Here is a 13,840-nt window from a genome sequence, read left to right as displayed (position 1 = left end):
ACATGTATTTATATTCATCACGGTGGCGCAGTGGGGAGCACTTTCACCTGACAGCAAGAAGGTCTCTGATTGGATTCCTCCAGAGGGCCCTTCTTTGTGGAGTCTTCATGTTGTCCTCACATCCGCATGGGTTTCATTGGGGTTCTCTAGTTTCTCCGACAGTCAAAAAGCATTCCTGAGGTTCATCGGAGATCCTAATGCGGGCTTACATTGCATGATGGGAAAAGAAAGTCGAAGATTTCCATCCGTCTTTTCAAAGTCTTCTCAAAATCCGTAGATCCACAGTTTTTAGTCTTAGACTTCGCTTAATTATGACTGAAAACTCTAAAAACAACTCATTAGATGTGAGCTGGTGTGAGATGAGAAAATTTCCACCAGTCTTTTCAAAATCTTTTCAAAGTTTTAAGGTGTAAGCCCAGCAATGATCACCCAAAGTTGTGAATAATAGAGGGTGAATGGTTGTGTCGATAATGAATGAATATGAATTATATTTCTCCTTCAACAAGCCAACGATTGGTACAAGAGATAATACATGATCCCACACAAGGAGATCCCATATTCTCTACCACATTTCTGATAAGATAAGATAAGATAAGATAAGATAAGATAAGATAAGATAAGATAAGATAAGATAAGGCACAACAAGTCCTCCATTCCCGACTCTGGAAAATTGTTTTGGGACACATATAAGAAGATTAATTGAAAACCAACAATCATTTTTTTGAAGTTAGAATACAAGAACGTCTAATTCGCCATTATAAAGCCAGCGTTAGTTTTTCTAATAACAGATTGAGCTTTGGGTTTTTACCTTTAGTCTTTTAGTTTATAGAGGGATTGCAGTAATTCAGCCAGTTTTCTGGAAGCCTTCAGATTCTTATTGCATCCCTTTGGTCCAGTTTTAAAAGGAACTGTCACTGCAGTATTTTACAAAATAGAAAACAATGTCTGCATATATTCCCTTTTTCCTTTCATTCATAACAAAGTTGACTATTTTACATGATCTTGCATCACTGCCAGGAACGGCTCAGAGGAGGGCAGGGTCCAAAACGCCACCGGCATATTTTGCAGGCCTTTTTTTCAGCACACCTGAACAGTGAATGCGTACGCACAGCGGCGTCGCAGACAAACGTTAAGCACTGCAAAATCCAACCGAGACCAGACAGCGTAACGGACCGTCACAAATTCAAAATCAAAGTCCAGGAAGAGAGGAGTTGTCATTCTTCTGGCATTTTTTTTAAACATCTGAAAAACCCATCAGCTCCTTCACACTGGGTGAACTGTGTGTAAATGCAGGCGTACAAACATGTGAAAGCACTTCTCATCACCAGCACAGTCAGCTCTCGGTCTGCTGAAATAAACATCTAGAATCCGAGTGAATGTTGTAATTCAAAGGAAAGATGGTGTTTACTGTTAGCGGCAAACTCCACCGAATGCACCGGGAACAAAATTCTGGCGAGCAAAATGAGGTTTTGAGGAGCTTTTCGCTCTCAGAACTAGACCTGCAGAATGATATTAAAAAAAAACATTGAAAATGCTTAAACTTCACCATAAAAACCCCAAAAGCGGTGGCAGCACACCAAAGCTGCCATCTAGTCTCCACCAAACATTGTTTCTTAACATTATGAGGTAACATGGATCTGGTTCATGTTGTCTTTTCATGTGATACCGTTTCCACCCATCCCGACATAATTATCCTCGACTTCTTTCGGTGCGGTTTCAAAAAAACCATTCGCTTTACACGGCAAATATTTTTTAAAGACTCTTTGAAGAGCCCGTGTATCCCGTGACACATTGGCGTTTACTATATTTAGAGTGTAATGTTCGGTCATGCAAATATAAGCGGGGACGAGCCGCTGAGCTGATATTGGCATTGTTTCGGATTTAAGCCGCAAACTGCCTTCACTTCAACTCTTTCTGTGTTCAAACCAAGATTGGATTTTATACAGAAAACAACAATCTGATCTTGAAATAGGTACGCTACATTGTAATAGAATTTGAATTACCGAAGGAATTGAACCCATTTTTTCAAAGTAAAAATCAATTTACAAGGTGGAGACATATGATAGACAGATTTTAAAATTCATTCATTCATAAGGAATGATGGTGGGAGGCCAGGTTCACCCTTGACCGGTTGGCAGCCAATCACAATAATAATAATAATAATAATAATAATAGTAATAATAATAATAATAACAACACATTATTTGAAGGCGCCTTTCTTGAAAACCTAGGAAACCGTACAGACATGCACATATGAAGAGTACACATTGGTAACTAGTGAGCAGCAAGTTGCACCGGCGTTCACTCACTAAAGAAAATAAGAATAAGAATAAGAATAAGAACAACTTTATTAATCCCGAAGGAAATTGCAGTGCCAGAGTTACAGAAAATATAACAGTAATAAATAATAAAAAGAAAGGCAGAATTAGAAATAAAAATAAACTATAAAGTGTTTCAGTGAAACTATAAAGTGTCTTAGTAAGCAGTGATAAAACTATAAGTGTCTTAGTAACAAAGGAGTGCACAATAGTATGATAGAAGGGAACATTATAGTGTAGCTGTTATGAGATGAGATGAAATATTGCACATTGTAGCTGTTATGAGATGAAATATTGCACAGTTTCTGAATATTGCACAGAAATGAGATATTGCACATTTTTGTTTGTTTTTAAGTTAAAGATAGGTTGTTATGGTTGCCGGCGGCTGAATGGAGAGCATCAAAGTCTTTGAGCTGTAATCTACATCTATGATCAATATTAATCACATAGATGACATGAAAAAATAATATTTCTCTATATGCGATTGCTCTCTACCGTATATGATCTGTGAGTTGACAGGGTGAATAGATGTATTTCTCTTTACAAATTTTGAATGACAGAGTGAATAATATAATGTCTAGATGACGTGCCGATGAAAGAGTGAATGATTGTAGGTCTCCATATGACATGTAAATGAGAGGGTGAATATATCCATCCAATACAATGCAATCAAACTAATGGGGTGTCAAACTAATTTTCACCAAGGGCCACCTCAGCATCAGAGTTGCCCTCAAAGGGCCACATGTAATGGAAACAGTAGAAATGTAATTAAATCGAACCAAATGTAAAATAAATGTAACTACTCCTTAATGTTTGATAGTTCTCTGAATTGATCACTATTCCAAAATGTTACATATGCATTCCCATCTTTCTTGAAACAGCCTTCCATCTGCGTCAGTGATTGTCCTCCTGGACATTTAGGGATTATTTATATTTCTCAGCTCCACTTGTTGAAATACCATTGATTTGGATACACTGCAATCCAATGGCGGGACGCCGTCACTTCGCGGGTGACGTGATCAGCATCAATTGCGGAAAATGTAGTTTACGGTCAATGCATGTGTCTGAATTATTTATGTTAAGACAATCAGACCTTTTCAGACGTTCTCTCGGGCCACATCAAATGATGTGGCGGTCAACATTTGGATCGCAGCTTTGAGTTTGAAACATTATATTTCAGCAAACGGCCATTCACCCTCTCATTCACACATCACTCTTGATGTTGTTCTGGTGTGCCTTCACTTCACCGAATCAAATATTTCATAAAGAAGGTAAAAGTGCATTCAGCCATGTTAGATTGATCAGATTATAAGCATTATTTCCTTTCATTTGTAAAACAATATACACTTTTAAACACTTGGGAAAACAGATGTCAGCTTTAGTCTGGATTTTCTTTTTTTAATGGACTTTTTCGAAATGTGCCAAGTATCCATTTCTTGTGGCTGGATGCAGAATCCCAGAGAATAATCAAGAAAAACCTTTTATAACGTTTGCGGTTTAAAGAAGAAACCAACTAGGTCTCTCGTATGACTCAGAGGTGATGCTATGAAAGAAATTCTGCATATTTTATCATCCAAACCAAATGAAGTCTATTGTGATCCAGACCTCTGGGAAAGCGGGATTTGGACAATCCTTTCCACGCCAACAGCGGGCTGCCATTTGGAATATGAAACAGAGCAATTTTAGCTTTCTAAGTATCCCCGTGTCGGGTATTCACAGAAAGCGGAGGCGTTCATTCGGGGGAGGTCAAGGCTGTTCCATCACATTCTGTAATGATATCGAAATCAATTCGATATTGAATAGATGTGGAAGAAAACAACCTATATTCCAACTCTTCGAGCCTGACTAACAGAAGGATGTGTGAGTTGAATGAGACTGGCTCCCTTTTCGTTTTACGGCAAAAAACGAATGCAGTGTGAATTTGACAGGGTGGCCCCGCGGAAGCATATTTACGATGCGGTTCAGGAATGTCACGAGAAAATTCTTTATTCCTATCAAAAAACGTTTGATTTCCAAGGCTTTTCTTCTACATTTTGAGGAAGTAGTTTGAGTACTGGAATTTAACAAAAAAAAAAAAAAAAAAAAAAACATTTTTTTGGCATTTTCGCATTTCAGAGGCCTTCCAAATCGTAAATATTGTACTTGGACCGAGATTCTGGAGCTTTGATGTTTTGGGATAAATGTGCGTGCCAAGAGACCTCAGCCTCTCGCTCTGAGACTCGGGCTCGCTTCAAAACAAAACTTCCAACGGCTATGCGGTGAATCGGGGGTTTGTGTTGTAATCATATCTTGCCATAGCTCGGTAGGTGGGAAAATCAAATTTACATTTTCTTGTTTTTGTGCCGCGGTTCAAGGGCACGGAGGTTTTTCGCCATTAACATGCTCAATACCATCGTTACGGTATTTTTTGGCTTCTTATATACTCGTAAAGACAATGCAAACAGGAAGAGACGGGTACTTCCTATCGACCCCTTTTCCTTCCTTTTTACCTACCCGTATCCTACTGGTCCAATAGCAATCTGGAATCATAATAAAGACATTAAAATGAAATCAGATGTCCCGAGGGCTCCCAAAAAAAAACTGACGCCAAAAGGTCATCTTCAGCAGAAAAACGGCTTCCATACTGTCAAATGAATGGGAGTTTGTCACTGCTTGTTTAGGTTAGTCTGAAAGACAAGCCATGCATGATGGATGTTTCATCCCCGGCCAAGGCATTCTTCTGCTCCCCACAGAGCAGCTATGAACATGGGCTGGTGAGACAGTGCTTCAAGGTTGAATGGCTGTTTGTCTTACTCTCAACCCAAGGTCTGATGAAAATTAGGTGTAGGGGAAGCCCAGTCTGAAACATCCTCTTCTCCCTATAAGATGTTTTTAAGGAGCATGTGTGTGTGTGTGTGTGTGACGTCTATGTTGGGAACAGTGAAAATGAGTGAATGTGATTTGGGGGGGGGGGGGGCGTACAGGCAAATAGAAGGAGGAGGGTTGTGCGGTATTGGAAAAACCACAGTTATCCGCCCTTCTCCGCAGCCTGTTAACGGAAACCTCATGGGCAAACAAGTTTTCTCTCCTCTTTTCTCTCCCAAATGCCCCCCTGCTGTTTTTTCCTCTTTTTTTTTTTTTTTTGGAAGGCTTCTGCTCCGTCCCGTCTCTCCATCAATCCCTCCTTCCCATGTGTTTTAAAAGGAGTTTACCCAATGAAGCGGCACTTTTTTTGGCAGCGGTCGCCCCTCGCTGATTTCTGTTTGACGGGCCGTCATCCCCGGCTGTTACGTCGAATAAGCCAATCGGCCTCGGTTTGGGGAGTCGAGAGGAAAAAGATAAAAAAAACATTGACGCAACAGCGTTTACACAGTTAGATGGAGAGCCGGGATAATGTGATTTTAGCATTAATAAACATTACAATTTAATCATTGGAAACAGGAATGAGTTCCATACAGTGTTTCACAAACTACTTGTTAAACAGTGGTTTAATAGGTTCCATGCTACATTTTAGTTTGAATAACAATCGTGAGTTTCAGTTTTTGTTCGCAGCCCTCGCTTACCAATATGAGAGCTGCTAATATGTAATAACATGGAATTTATAGAATATTCTCTGTTAATGCAACCTTTGAACAGTGTACTGATAGTAATTGCTAAGTGCTGCTACTAGGCTAATACGGTGATACTAATAATAGGCCTAGCTTTTACAAATACTTTTAAGTAAAATAAAATACAATTAACAAACTTATGCTTTAGAATTGTTATTACATAATGCACCATGTTATTACATTTCCTAGAAAATAAAAAAGCTGCAAGTGCATTTTGTAATAATCTTCTCAATATGTAATAACTTATTACATAATGCGGCAAAATTTATTACAAAATGCGTTGGGGCGGTTTATTACAAAATGCGGCTTTATTACAAAATGAAATGAAAAAGTTATTACGTTTTGGACGTTTATTACAAAATGCGGCTCAACACGCCCGCAGGCAGTCACACCAACTCTAAACCCATAAGATATTTACATTAGCAGGATTCATTTCATTGGTCATGAAAACATTACCATAAAGAAGGGATCCAATATTTAGCATGCTAACAATGCGAGCCACTGTCATCTGAAGAAAGAGCTGCTAACGCTGCTGACACAAGTTACCCAGTGGATCACGATGTAGTTTGTTCCTACTGCAACTAACCACAGATCACGCCAGCAACGCTTCACCAAGCAAGGGGGATTCTGTGACTGGCCGGACGGGCGGTACGCGGGATTCCGAAAAAACGACACATAGATTTTATACGTTGTCATCCCCTTATTTGTCACATCAACTCTCAAAGGTCTGGCCCGCCTCTCAGTTTGAAAAACTAAATGTCTCCCTGCAGCCAAAACGTTTGCCCTCTCGTGCTCTACATGATGCATGAACGCGAGAGTGAATTGTCGTGTGTCTTTACGGGGCCCTGCGATCTACTGGCAGCCGGTCCATGGGGAACCCAATGGCGCTAACCGCAGGTTTAGTGGTATAGATGATGAATGAATGAATGAAAAACTGATCAGCATGAGCAGAAAGAAGGAAAATACAGTAGCTCAGTGTCTTTTCAGGCTCTTATCTTTGGCTCTTTGCAGATGGCGTCTGATCCGTGCGCTGTGATTGTGTTGATGTTCTCTCTCCTGTAACTTCCTCCCTTCAGGGTCCTCCTAACTACAGCACATACGCAGGACTGCACAGTAATCAGATTCTCACCGTCAAGGTTTGTGAGCGGTGAACTCGTCCGAGCGGTCTCTCCGTATCCGTCGCCATCTCTTTCCCTCCGAGCGGACGAGAAAAATCCCTCTTTTGGAATTTCCCCTCTGCATAACGGCCCGAGAGCCCACCGACCACTCATTTCTCTCCTCCTCTGCAGCTTTAGCTCTCTTGGACTCTCATCCGCATTCTCGCTATAAAAGTTGCTCGAACTTCACAGCTCCTCTTTTTCCTCTCACTCTGACTTTTGTTTTCTTCTGTTTCACCTGCATCCCCTCTCCTTTTCCAACCTCTTCCACGTCAGATGGTCTTTCCCCGCTATGACCACGGTTTTCTCTCTGGCGACCAGTCCAGCAGCTTTCAGAGACGTTTTCTGAAGGTAGACCATGACTAAGGCATGTATGCTCTTTTAACACTTTTAACAACCCTTGTAAGTTCTGTCAAACCCGCCTCACCGTGTTCCTTTTGTTTCCCCCACCCCACCCTAATTACCCCCCTGCCCCGCCATGGTTGTTGTAGTTCATTGATTTCACGTGAGACTATTTGGCCTCCGTATTTCCTGATTCCTTGCGTGATTAAGCTACGCGACGGATTCACCAAAGTCACTTAGCCCAAATTGTGAGGCTGGCATCTCGAAGTAACAATCCTCGGCATTCATCCCAGTGCAAGAAATGCGTGCCTCTTGTTAAGAGAAGAATACGAGGCCTATTTTCTATGAAGGTTAATTGCGAGCCGCTTTTAAGGCTTTGTTAACATGCACCATATGCCCAAAGACAGGATATGATGCAAATGGGGTATTACCATATGACCATAAAGATCCCCTTTGATGGTGTATCGTACTTTTATGGCATTTGTTCTCTCTCCGTGGAGCGTGCACAGGCATTTAAGTCACATGGTTGCATTTGCATTAATCTTAAATAAGATTAAATGTGCCATATCGGAGGCAAATCCTGATGCAATATCGGGTGTGGATTCCGTTGCACATAGAATTGCAAAGTCGAGATTGCATGCAGCATGTAAATGTCCTAACCGGCAAAGATTTGAACTGCGTTTGTCCGGCTCCCCCCCATGAAATTGTGTCATATAAATGTGTTATGAACAGACATACAATGTTTTTATGACTTAAGGATGAATACCTAGAAATTTACCAGTCAACTCTTCATTTCCTTTGGGTGCTACATTTCTTTTAAGCCAAAAACAGAACCTCTTAGTCCATTTGGGTCAGAGTGAAGACCATGCTAGGCCCTAAATGGAGAGTGAATATTGGACTGTAGTGCATATAAACTTAATATATGTTCCATATGGGCAACTGTTTGCCAAACACATATCATATCTATTTGAAAGTTTCCAATGCTCCTGTGTTACGTTGACATGATTGTAGGTGTAGAGGGATTATCCAGTGGAATATCCATTGGGGGAGCATGTCTGACAACTAAAGAGGTCAAGGGCTGGCTTTGACACTTTGGTTTGTGTGCCCCTTCTTTCCCCTGTAGCATTTTTCTTCACGGATAAAAATGTAAATCATGTTTTGTTGTTCTTGTTGTTGTTGTGTTTTTTCATCCTTCATTCCCTTGTTTTCACCATCAGGGTGACCAAGGGCAGGCCGGGCCCGCCGGGCCTCCCGGTCCCCCGGGTCCTCCGGGTCCCAGAGGCCCACCTGGGAATACCGGCAAGGACGGACCTCGCGGCCCTTCTGGAGAGCCAGTAAGAACACTTTCCTCACCAATCACGGCGTCACTCATATTTCCAGAGCACAAAATATGCTCACACACTCACACACACACCCCCGAGCTAGTCACCGAAACCACCATTATCCTAACTGCGTCGACCAAGCATGGTTCACCTGCATGGGTGGCATTTCCATTTTTTTTCTTGTGTGTGTGTGTGTGTGTGTGTGTGTGTGTGTATGGGCACCTAAATACATGTATTGGAGAAAAAAGCATTCACACAGTTGCACTGAACCCATGCTCTCATTACTCTGGGTTTCAAGTCAGCTGTGGTTCACCTAAAGCTCCCAGAATAGCAGCCCTGCTCCTTGCCTCATCTGTTTTGTGTAAAGACAACAGCCACAAAGATCTCCAACAAGCACCCATTCTCCCACCCTCCTACCACGACTGTGACACGGTGCACCCCTGAAACAGATATGGCGCTGCGGCGAGTTCACTGGCAGTATGCCGGTCTCACCGAACAATAGTCCCCCCGCTCGTCGCCCGAAGCAGTTTATGTTTCTCGAAAATTAACTTTCCTAAAGTCGGGTTCATGCACAGTGGCTGCTCGGAGCTGCGGTTAGAAGATGGAAGAAAGAGACGGGGGTCTTCAAGGTAATTTTGTTTATCCGAATGAACGAATGAATGGTCAGTTGCATTTGACTGGCACGGAACAACAAAAGGGGTTTGAGCGGGTGCTTGAGAGCTAACGCAGAGCTGTCAGGGGGGAGAAAAAAAAATATCTCCAGCTCAGATTGTGACTATAAACAGATGGGTAAAAGAGAGCTGGCCTATTTTTTCACCTAGTCTATATCAAATGTATTCTTCCAGCTGATTAAAGACATCGCAGAACTCCAAAACATCAAGTCTTGTATAACTAGGAGCCGCTCCATGTTGTGGGCAGATGTGCGAGCGCGAGGAAGAGCCGGGAAAGTGAAGACAAAGCGTGTGTAGGTGTCTGCAAACATGCCATTTGTAACGCAACAAGAGGGGAAAACGCACGACAGCTCAACGATCATCCGCCCGCTTTGAAAAAGCGCCCGGTGACAGGCTTCACGAGTCTATCACGGTAGATGGGCCGACGGAGAATTCCTGAAAATATCGCACATGCATCAACGCGTGTTCTCTCAGTAGTTTCGAAGAAGACCTTAACACCGTGTCCCAGAAATGTATCTGACATCTGAACCGGCCCTCATCCATCTGATTCCTCGAGCGCCAGCGATACAATTTATTTGCAATGGTCATTTTGTTTCAAAGCCGCCGCAGAGGGGAAGAGATCAAAAGATGAGGCCGCGGTCAGAGAGGGCCGAGAGGAAAGGTTAAAAGGCTGCGGACGGGGAGGAAGAAGGTACCGAGAGCAGCGGAGGGGGTTTAGTTTGGCCGCCGATGTGTGTGTGTGTGCAGCGGGAGGAGAGCCAACCTGGCAACATCTCAGTAATTCATTACTCATCATCATCTTAAGTAGAGTTAGCAAGCCGAAGGCTAACAAATTCAAATTACTGTGATCAGCGCATTAAGCACATTCAAGTGAGTGATAAAGTCAATAGGCTGTGTGTGTGTGTGTGTGTGTGTGTGTGTGTGTGTGTGTGGGGTGCGCCTGTCTCAAGAAATCACAGAGCTTTCACTGCCATTAATGACTTCATACCAGATGTTTATTTGCTAAAAAGTGCACACTGCTGTTTTCTATTTTCTCATTTTTAATCTTAATCAGCCAAATCACCGATGGGGCCGTCATAAAATACAATCTCGGCTCATATCGGTGGAACCGATGTTGCTTAAAAGTCATATTTATGTTATGGATTTTCCTACAGGAAATTAGTTTGTACATGTCTTATTTCCATATTTTGCCGTCAAATGGTCTTCTTTAAATACCCTCAGCCGTGGAAAATTGCTATGCAGTGCAGCCATTCAGATTTGTGTAGCCAAAGGTCTTTCAAAGGCCCATAGTCTTTTTTTTTTTTTACTAATTCTAAAAGGCTTCGGGTTACAAATCAAAATATGATAAAATTTAAGTTGTCTGGACTTAACCAATGAGATTTGATGAAAATAGACGTCCCTGTCCGATTCTTGAGTCTAAAACCTCGGAGAAGCGGTCGCACAATCTAATCCTCATGATCTCATTGTCTTACTCATTTTTATCATTTTGACAGAAATACACTGTCATGATTCCTCTTTTGTTATTTCTGCCTCGTCTTTTCTCGGGCTCCACTTTCTGCAGTTTGCAGCCAGATAATACTGAACGCTTATTAGCTACTGACACCTAGTGGGCAATGTCTACCCCTGTTCCAATAAGAATAAATAACTAATTGTCCTCTTCGTCTTGCCTCAGGGTTTTCCAGGCCGCGACGGCACTGAGGTAAATATATTTTCAGATTTGTCTCCTGTTTGTATCTGGAGGGCTCTGACTCCTGGTTTATGTTTTATATTTTGTATATTGTATATATTATTTATCTTACTTTGCATATTTTATATTTACTTTTTGGATCATGTATTATATAAGATTTTTAGCCTTGTTGGTGTCACCCCACTCGCATCATGTTTATTTTTGTCATTCACATTTAGAGACATAAATCCAGTCATTGTTATCGTCACTTTGTTTCTGTTCTTATCCTTGTTGTCGTTTTGGTTGTCTATTCTCATCCTTGACGTTTTTTTTTTTTCATTCTGTTGTCTATTCTTTTACTCGTTGCTGGTCACGTTGCTGTCTATTTATCGGTGGATGTCTTTTGGCATCCTTTAATTGACGCTCTTATTTGTATTTAAATTCACATTTATTGATACTGTCATTATTGTGCTGCTGTGACGAAAGAATTCCCCCTATGGGGATCAATAAAGTATATCTTATCTTATCTTATCTTATGTCACACCACTGGCGGCCAGTGTCGATTATCCATTAAAGCTTATACTTTTAAATATCGTACTCTCATCAAACATGTTTCCGCTTCAGGGACCTCAAGGGCCGCCAGGGAAGCCGGTAAGAATGAATCCTAAAGTGGTCCTCTTTTTTAAATATTCTGTCTGAACTCCTCAACCAACCTTGATGTACGGAAGTAAGGATGCAAGGCAGGATTTTTGACTTCTCTTACCAACAACAGGGTGAAGACGGCGAGCCTGGTTATCCCGGACTTCAGGGCCCTCCGGGAGCAAAGGTATGGGCTACCTCTTCTCTGCTCTCACAATGTTTTTATTGTTTTTTCTTTCTCCATCGACATAATTACTTATTTATACAATTGTGGAAAGGGCGAGCCAGGATTTGGAGAAAAGGGGGAGAGAGGCATGGATGGACTGCCCGGTTTAAAGGTAGGAGACCAATCCAAAGTTTGGACAAAAGATTTGAAAAAAATATGTATTTATTCTCGACCTCAATTGGATGGATTGGGGTTAGCTTTACCAACCGTACCACAACCGCCCCACATATTCGTATTTTGTAAGAGCCAACCTTGTATTTCATGACAGTGCCCTTTTCTGCCCTGTTCATTGTCATTAAGCTGAAGACTCATTCCCAGACACTGTGAACAATTGCTGCCCTGAGCCGTTGTGTCAGGAAAGTAGCCACAGCTATGAATCTCCAAATCACATCATTTCCCGTCATCGGTTTTGCAATATGGCGAATGTGCAACTTGTGACCGGTTCATTGTATGAAGAATTTTTGGTGTCGTCTAATTGTTTGTGATGACTTTGGAAGGAGGCGGGCTATTGGTATCACAGGCTACAATTACACACGCTACTGACTTCCTGCAAATGCATGGGAAAATAACAATAATGTCACGTCTGAGGATGTTCTCAGTCATCCGGGTCACGGCGAATTCTTGTCGAAATCGGGGTGGAACATCTTCACGTGAAGAAATTCAAGGCCGGTTGCGATGACAAGAAGAGTTCAACGAGAATTCACCATGACCCGGATGACTGAAACCCCACAGATGTGTTGCTGCACAATTGGGGATGACCACCTTTCGATTTGTGCAGGAGTCGGAAAAGTCTGAACGGAAGAAGCTTCTTGGATGAGGGGTGAAACGTCCCGAATACGTCCTCAAGAACAATTATGTCAACTTTTACTGTTGTGTGTCTGTTCCTCGTACAGGGAGATAGAGGTGAAGCTGGAGAAAAAGGCCTGCAGGGACCCATGGTATGTTTATACGGTACCTTGAAGGGTTAAAGCTCCTCGATCGGGGACTTATTCAATGTAATACCCGTGTGATGGTTCCTGTTTGTTCTTTATGTTTTCTTTATTTGTTCCATGTGTCTCCAGGGCTACCCGGGGGAAAAGGGTGCCACGGGCTCCTCAGACATCATCGACTTCAATGGGAAGCTGCTAGATGCTTTTCAGGTGAGCAAAGTGTCAAAAGACCAAATCGGAGATTATGCCTCATATTCTAGGTGATGTTTGTCAGTTCGTCCCAATTCAAGTCAACTGTGAAGGGGAGGGTGGTGAGAAAAGTGGGGTTTTTTGTTTTTTTTTTCGCTTTTTTTTGTCAGACAAAACTGAACATGTCGCCATTTCCTCTCGACAGGCGATCGACACCATCAGTGTTTCGGTAATGTGGGACTGTTTCTGCATGGTTTTGCTGTGCAAACTAGACGCGCTAAGGAGTATTGCTCTCCACACTTGGACACGGATTGCATTTTGCACACACCTCCATACAATTGTTTCTAACACACCATTCACACCAAATTCTCACTACACACACATGGCACTTACGGCATTGTTCCATCAGATAACCAAGGGAAGAAAGTAGGCATGTGAATCAAGCAGGAACAGCATCAGCCTTTGTCATGTTGTTTTGAGTGTGTTTTCATACTATGTGTCCAATATTTTCAACAATAATCGTTGCTTTGATTTGCTTTTGGGCAGCACGGTGGATTTTGTGTTGTTCCACATGACTCAGTTGATCAACAAGGGCGAAAAAAAAGCCATCCTGCAGGCTTATATCTCTCTGCATACTTGAGACCCTGCTGTGCTACATGCTATTAGCATGTCTGTCCGTGACATCGTGTGTATTTCATGACAATAAATCGGTTCCCTCGGTCCAAGGGGTCCCAGACAACAATAGCTTCAGGTGCCATCTTGGAGCCCTACATTTAGATATCCACTGACATTTC

At 42.1% G+C, this 13,840-nt stretch overlaps 1 protein-coding gene across 1 annotated transcript in view; it reads left to right on the top strand.

Moving 5' to 3' along the window:
- The window catches only part of col23a1a (collagen type XXIII alpha 1 chain a), a 134,438-nt gene that overhangs the window by 113,174 nt on the left and 7,424 nt on the right, over positions 1–13,840 (top strand). The window contains exons 10-18 of the mRNA XM_086158549.1: positions 7,339–7,413; positions 8,622–8,738; positions 11,070–11,096; positions 11,688–11,714; positions 11,836–11,889; positions 11,981–12,040; positions 12,822–12,866; positions 12,990–13,067; positions 13,252–13,275. Coding sequence (XP_086014675.1) covers positions 7,339–7,413; positions 8,622–8,738; positions 11,070–11,096; positions 11,688–11,714; positions 11,836–11,889; positions 11,981–12,040; positions 12,822–12,866; positions 12,990–13,067; positions 13,252–13,275 — 507 coding nt within the window. The remainder of the gene's footprint in view (positions 1–7,338; positions 7,414–8,621; positions 8,739–11,069; positions 11,097–11,687; positions 11,715–11,835; positions 11,890–11,980; positions 12,041–12,821; positions 12,867–12,989; positions 13,068–13,251; positions 13,276–13,840) is intronic.

This window comes from Fistularia commersonii, chromosome 13 (assembly GCF_037954325.1).
Source record: "Fistularia commersonii isolate RoL2024-O1a breed Wild chromosome 13, RoL_Fcom_v1.0, whole genome shotgun sequence".
Classification (NCBI taxonomy): domain Eukaryota; kingdom Metazoa; phylum Chordata; class Actinopteri; order Syngnathiformes; family Fistulariidae; genus Fistularia; species Fistularia commersonii.
Note: the sequence above shows the minus strand (reverse complement) of the source record. Positions and strands in the feature narration are given on the sequence as shown.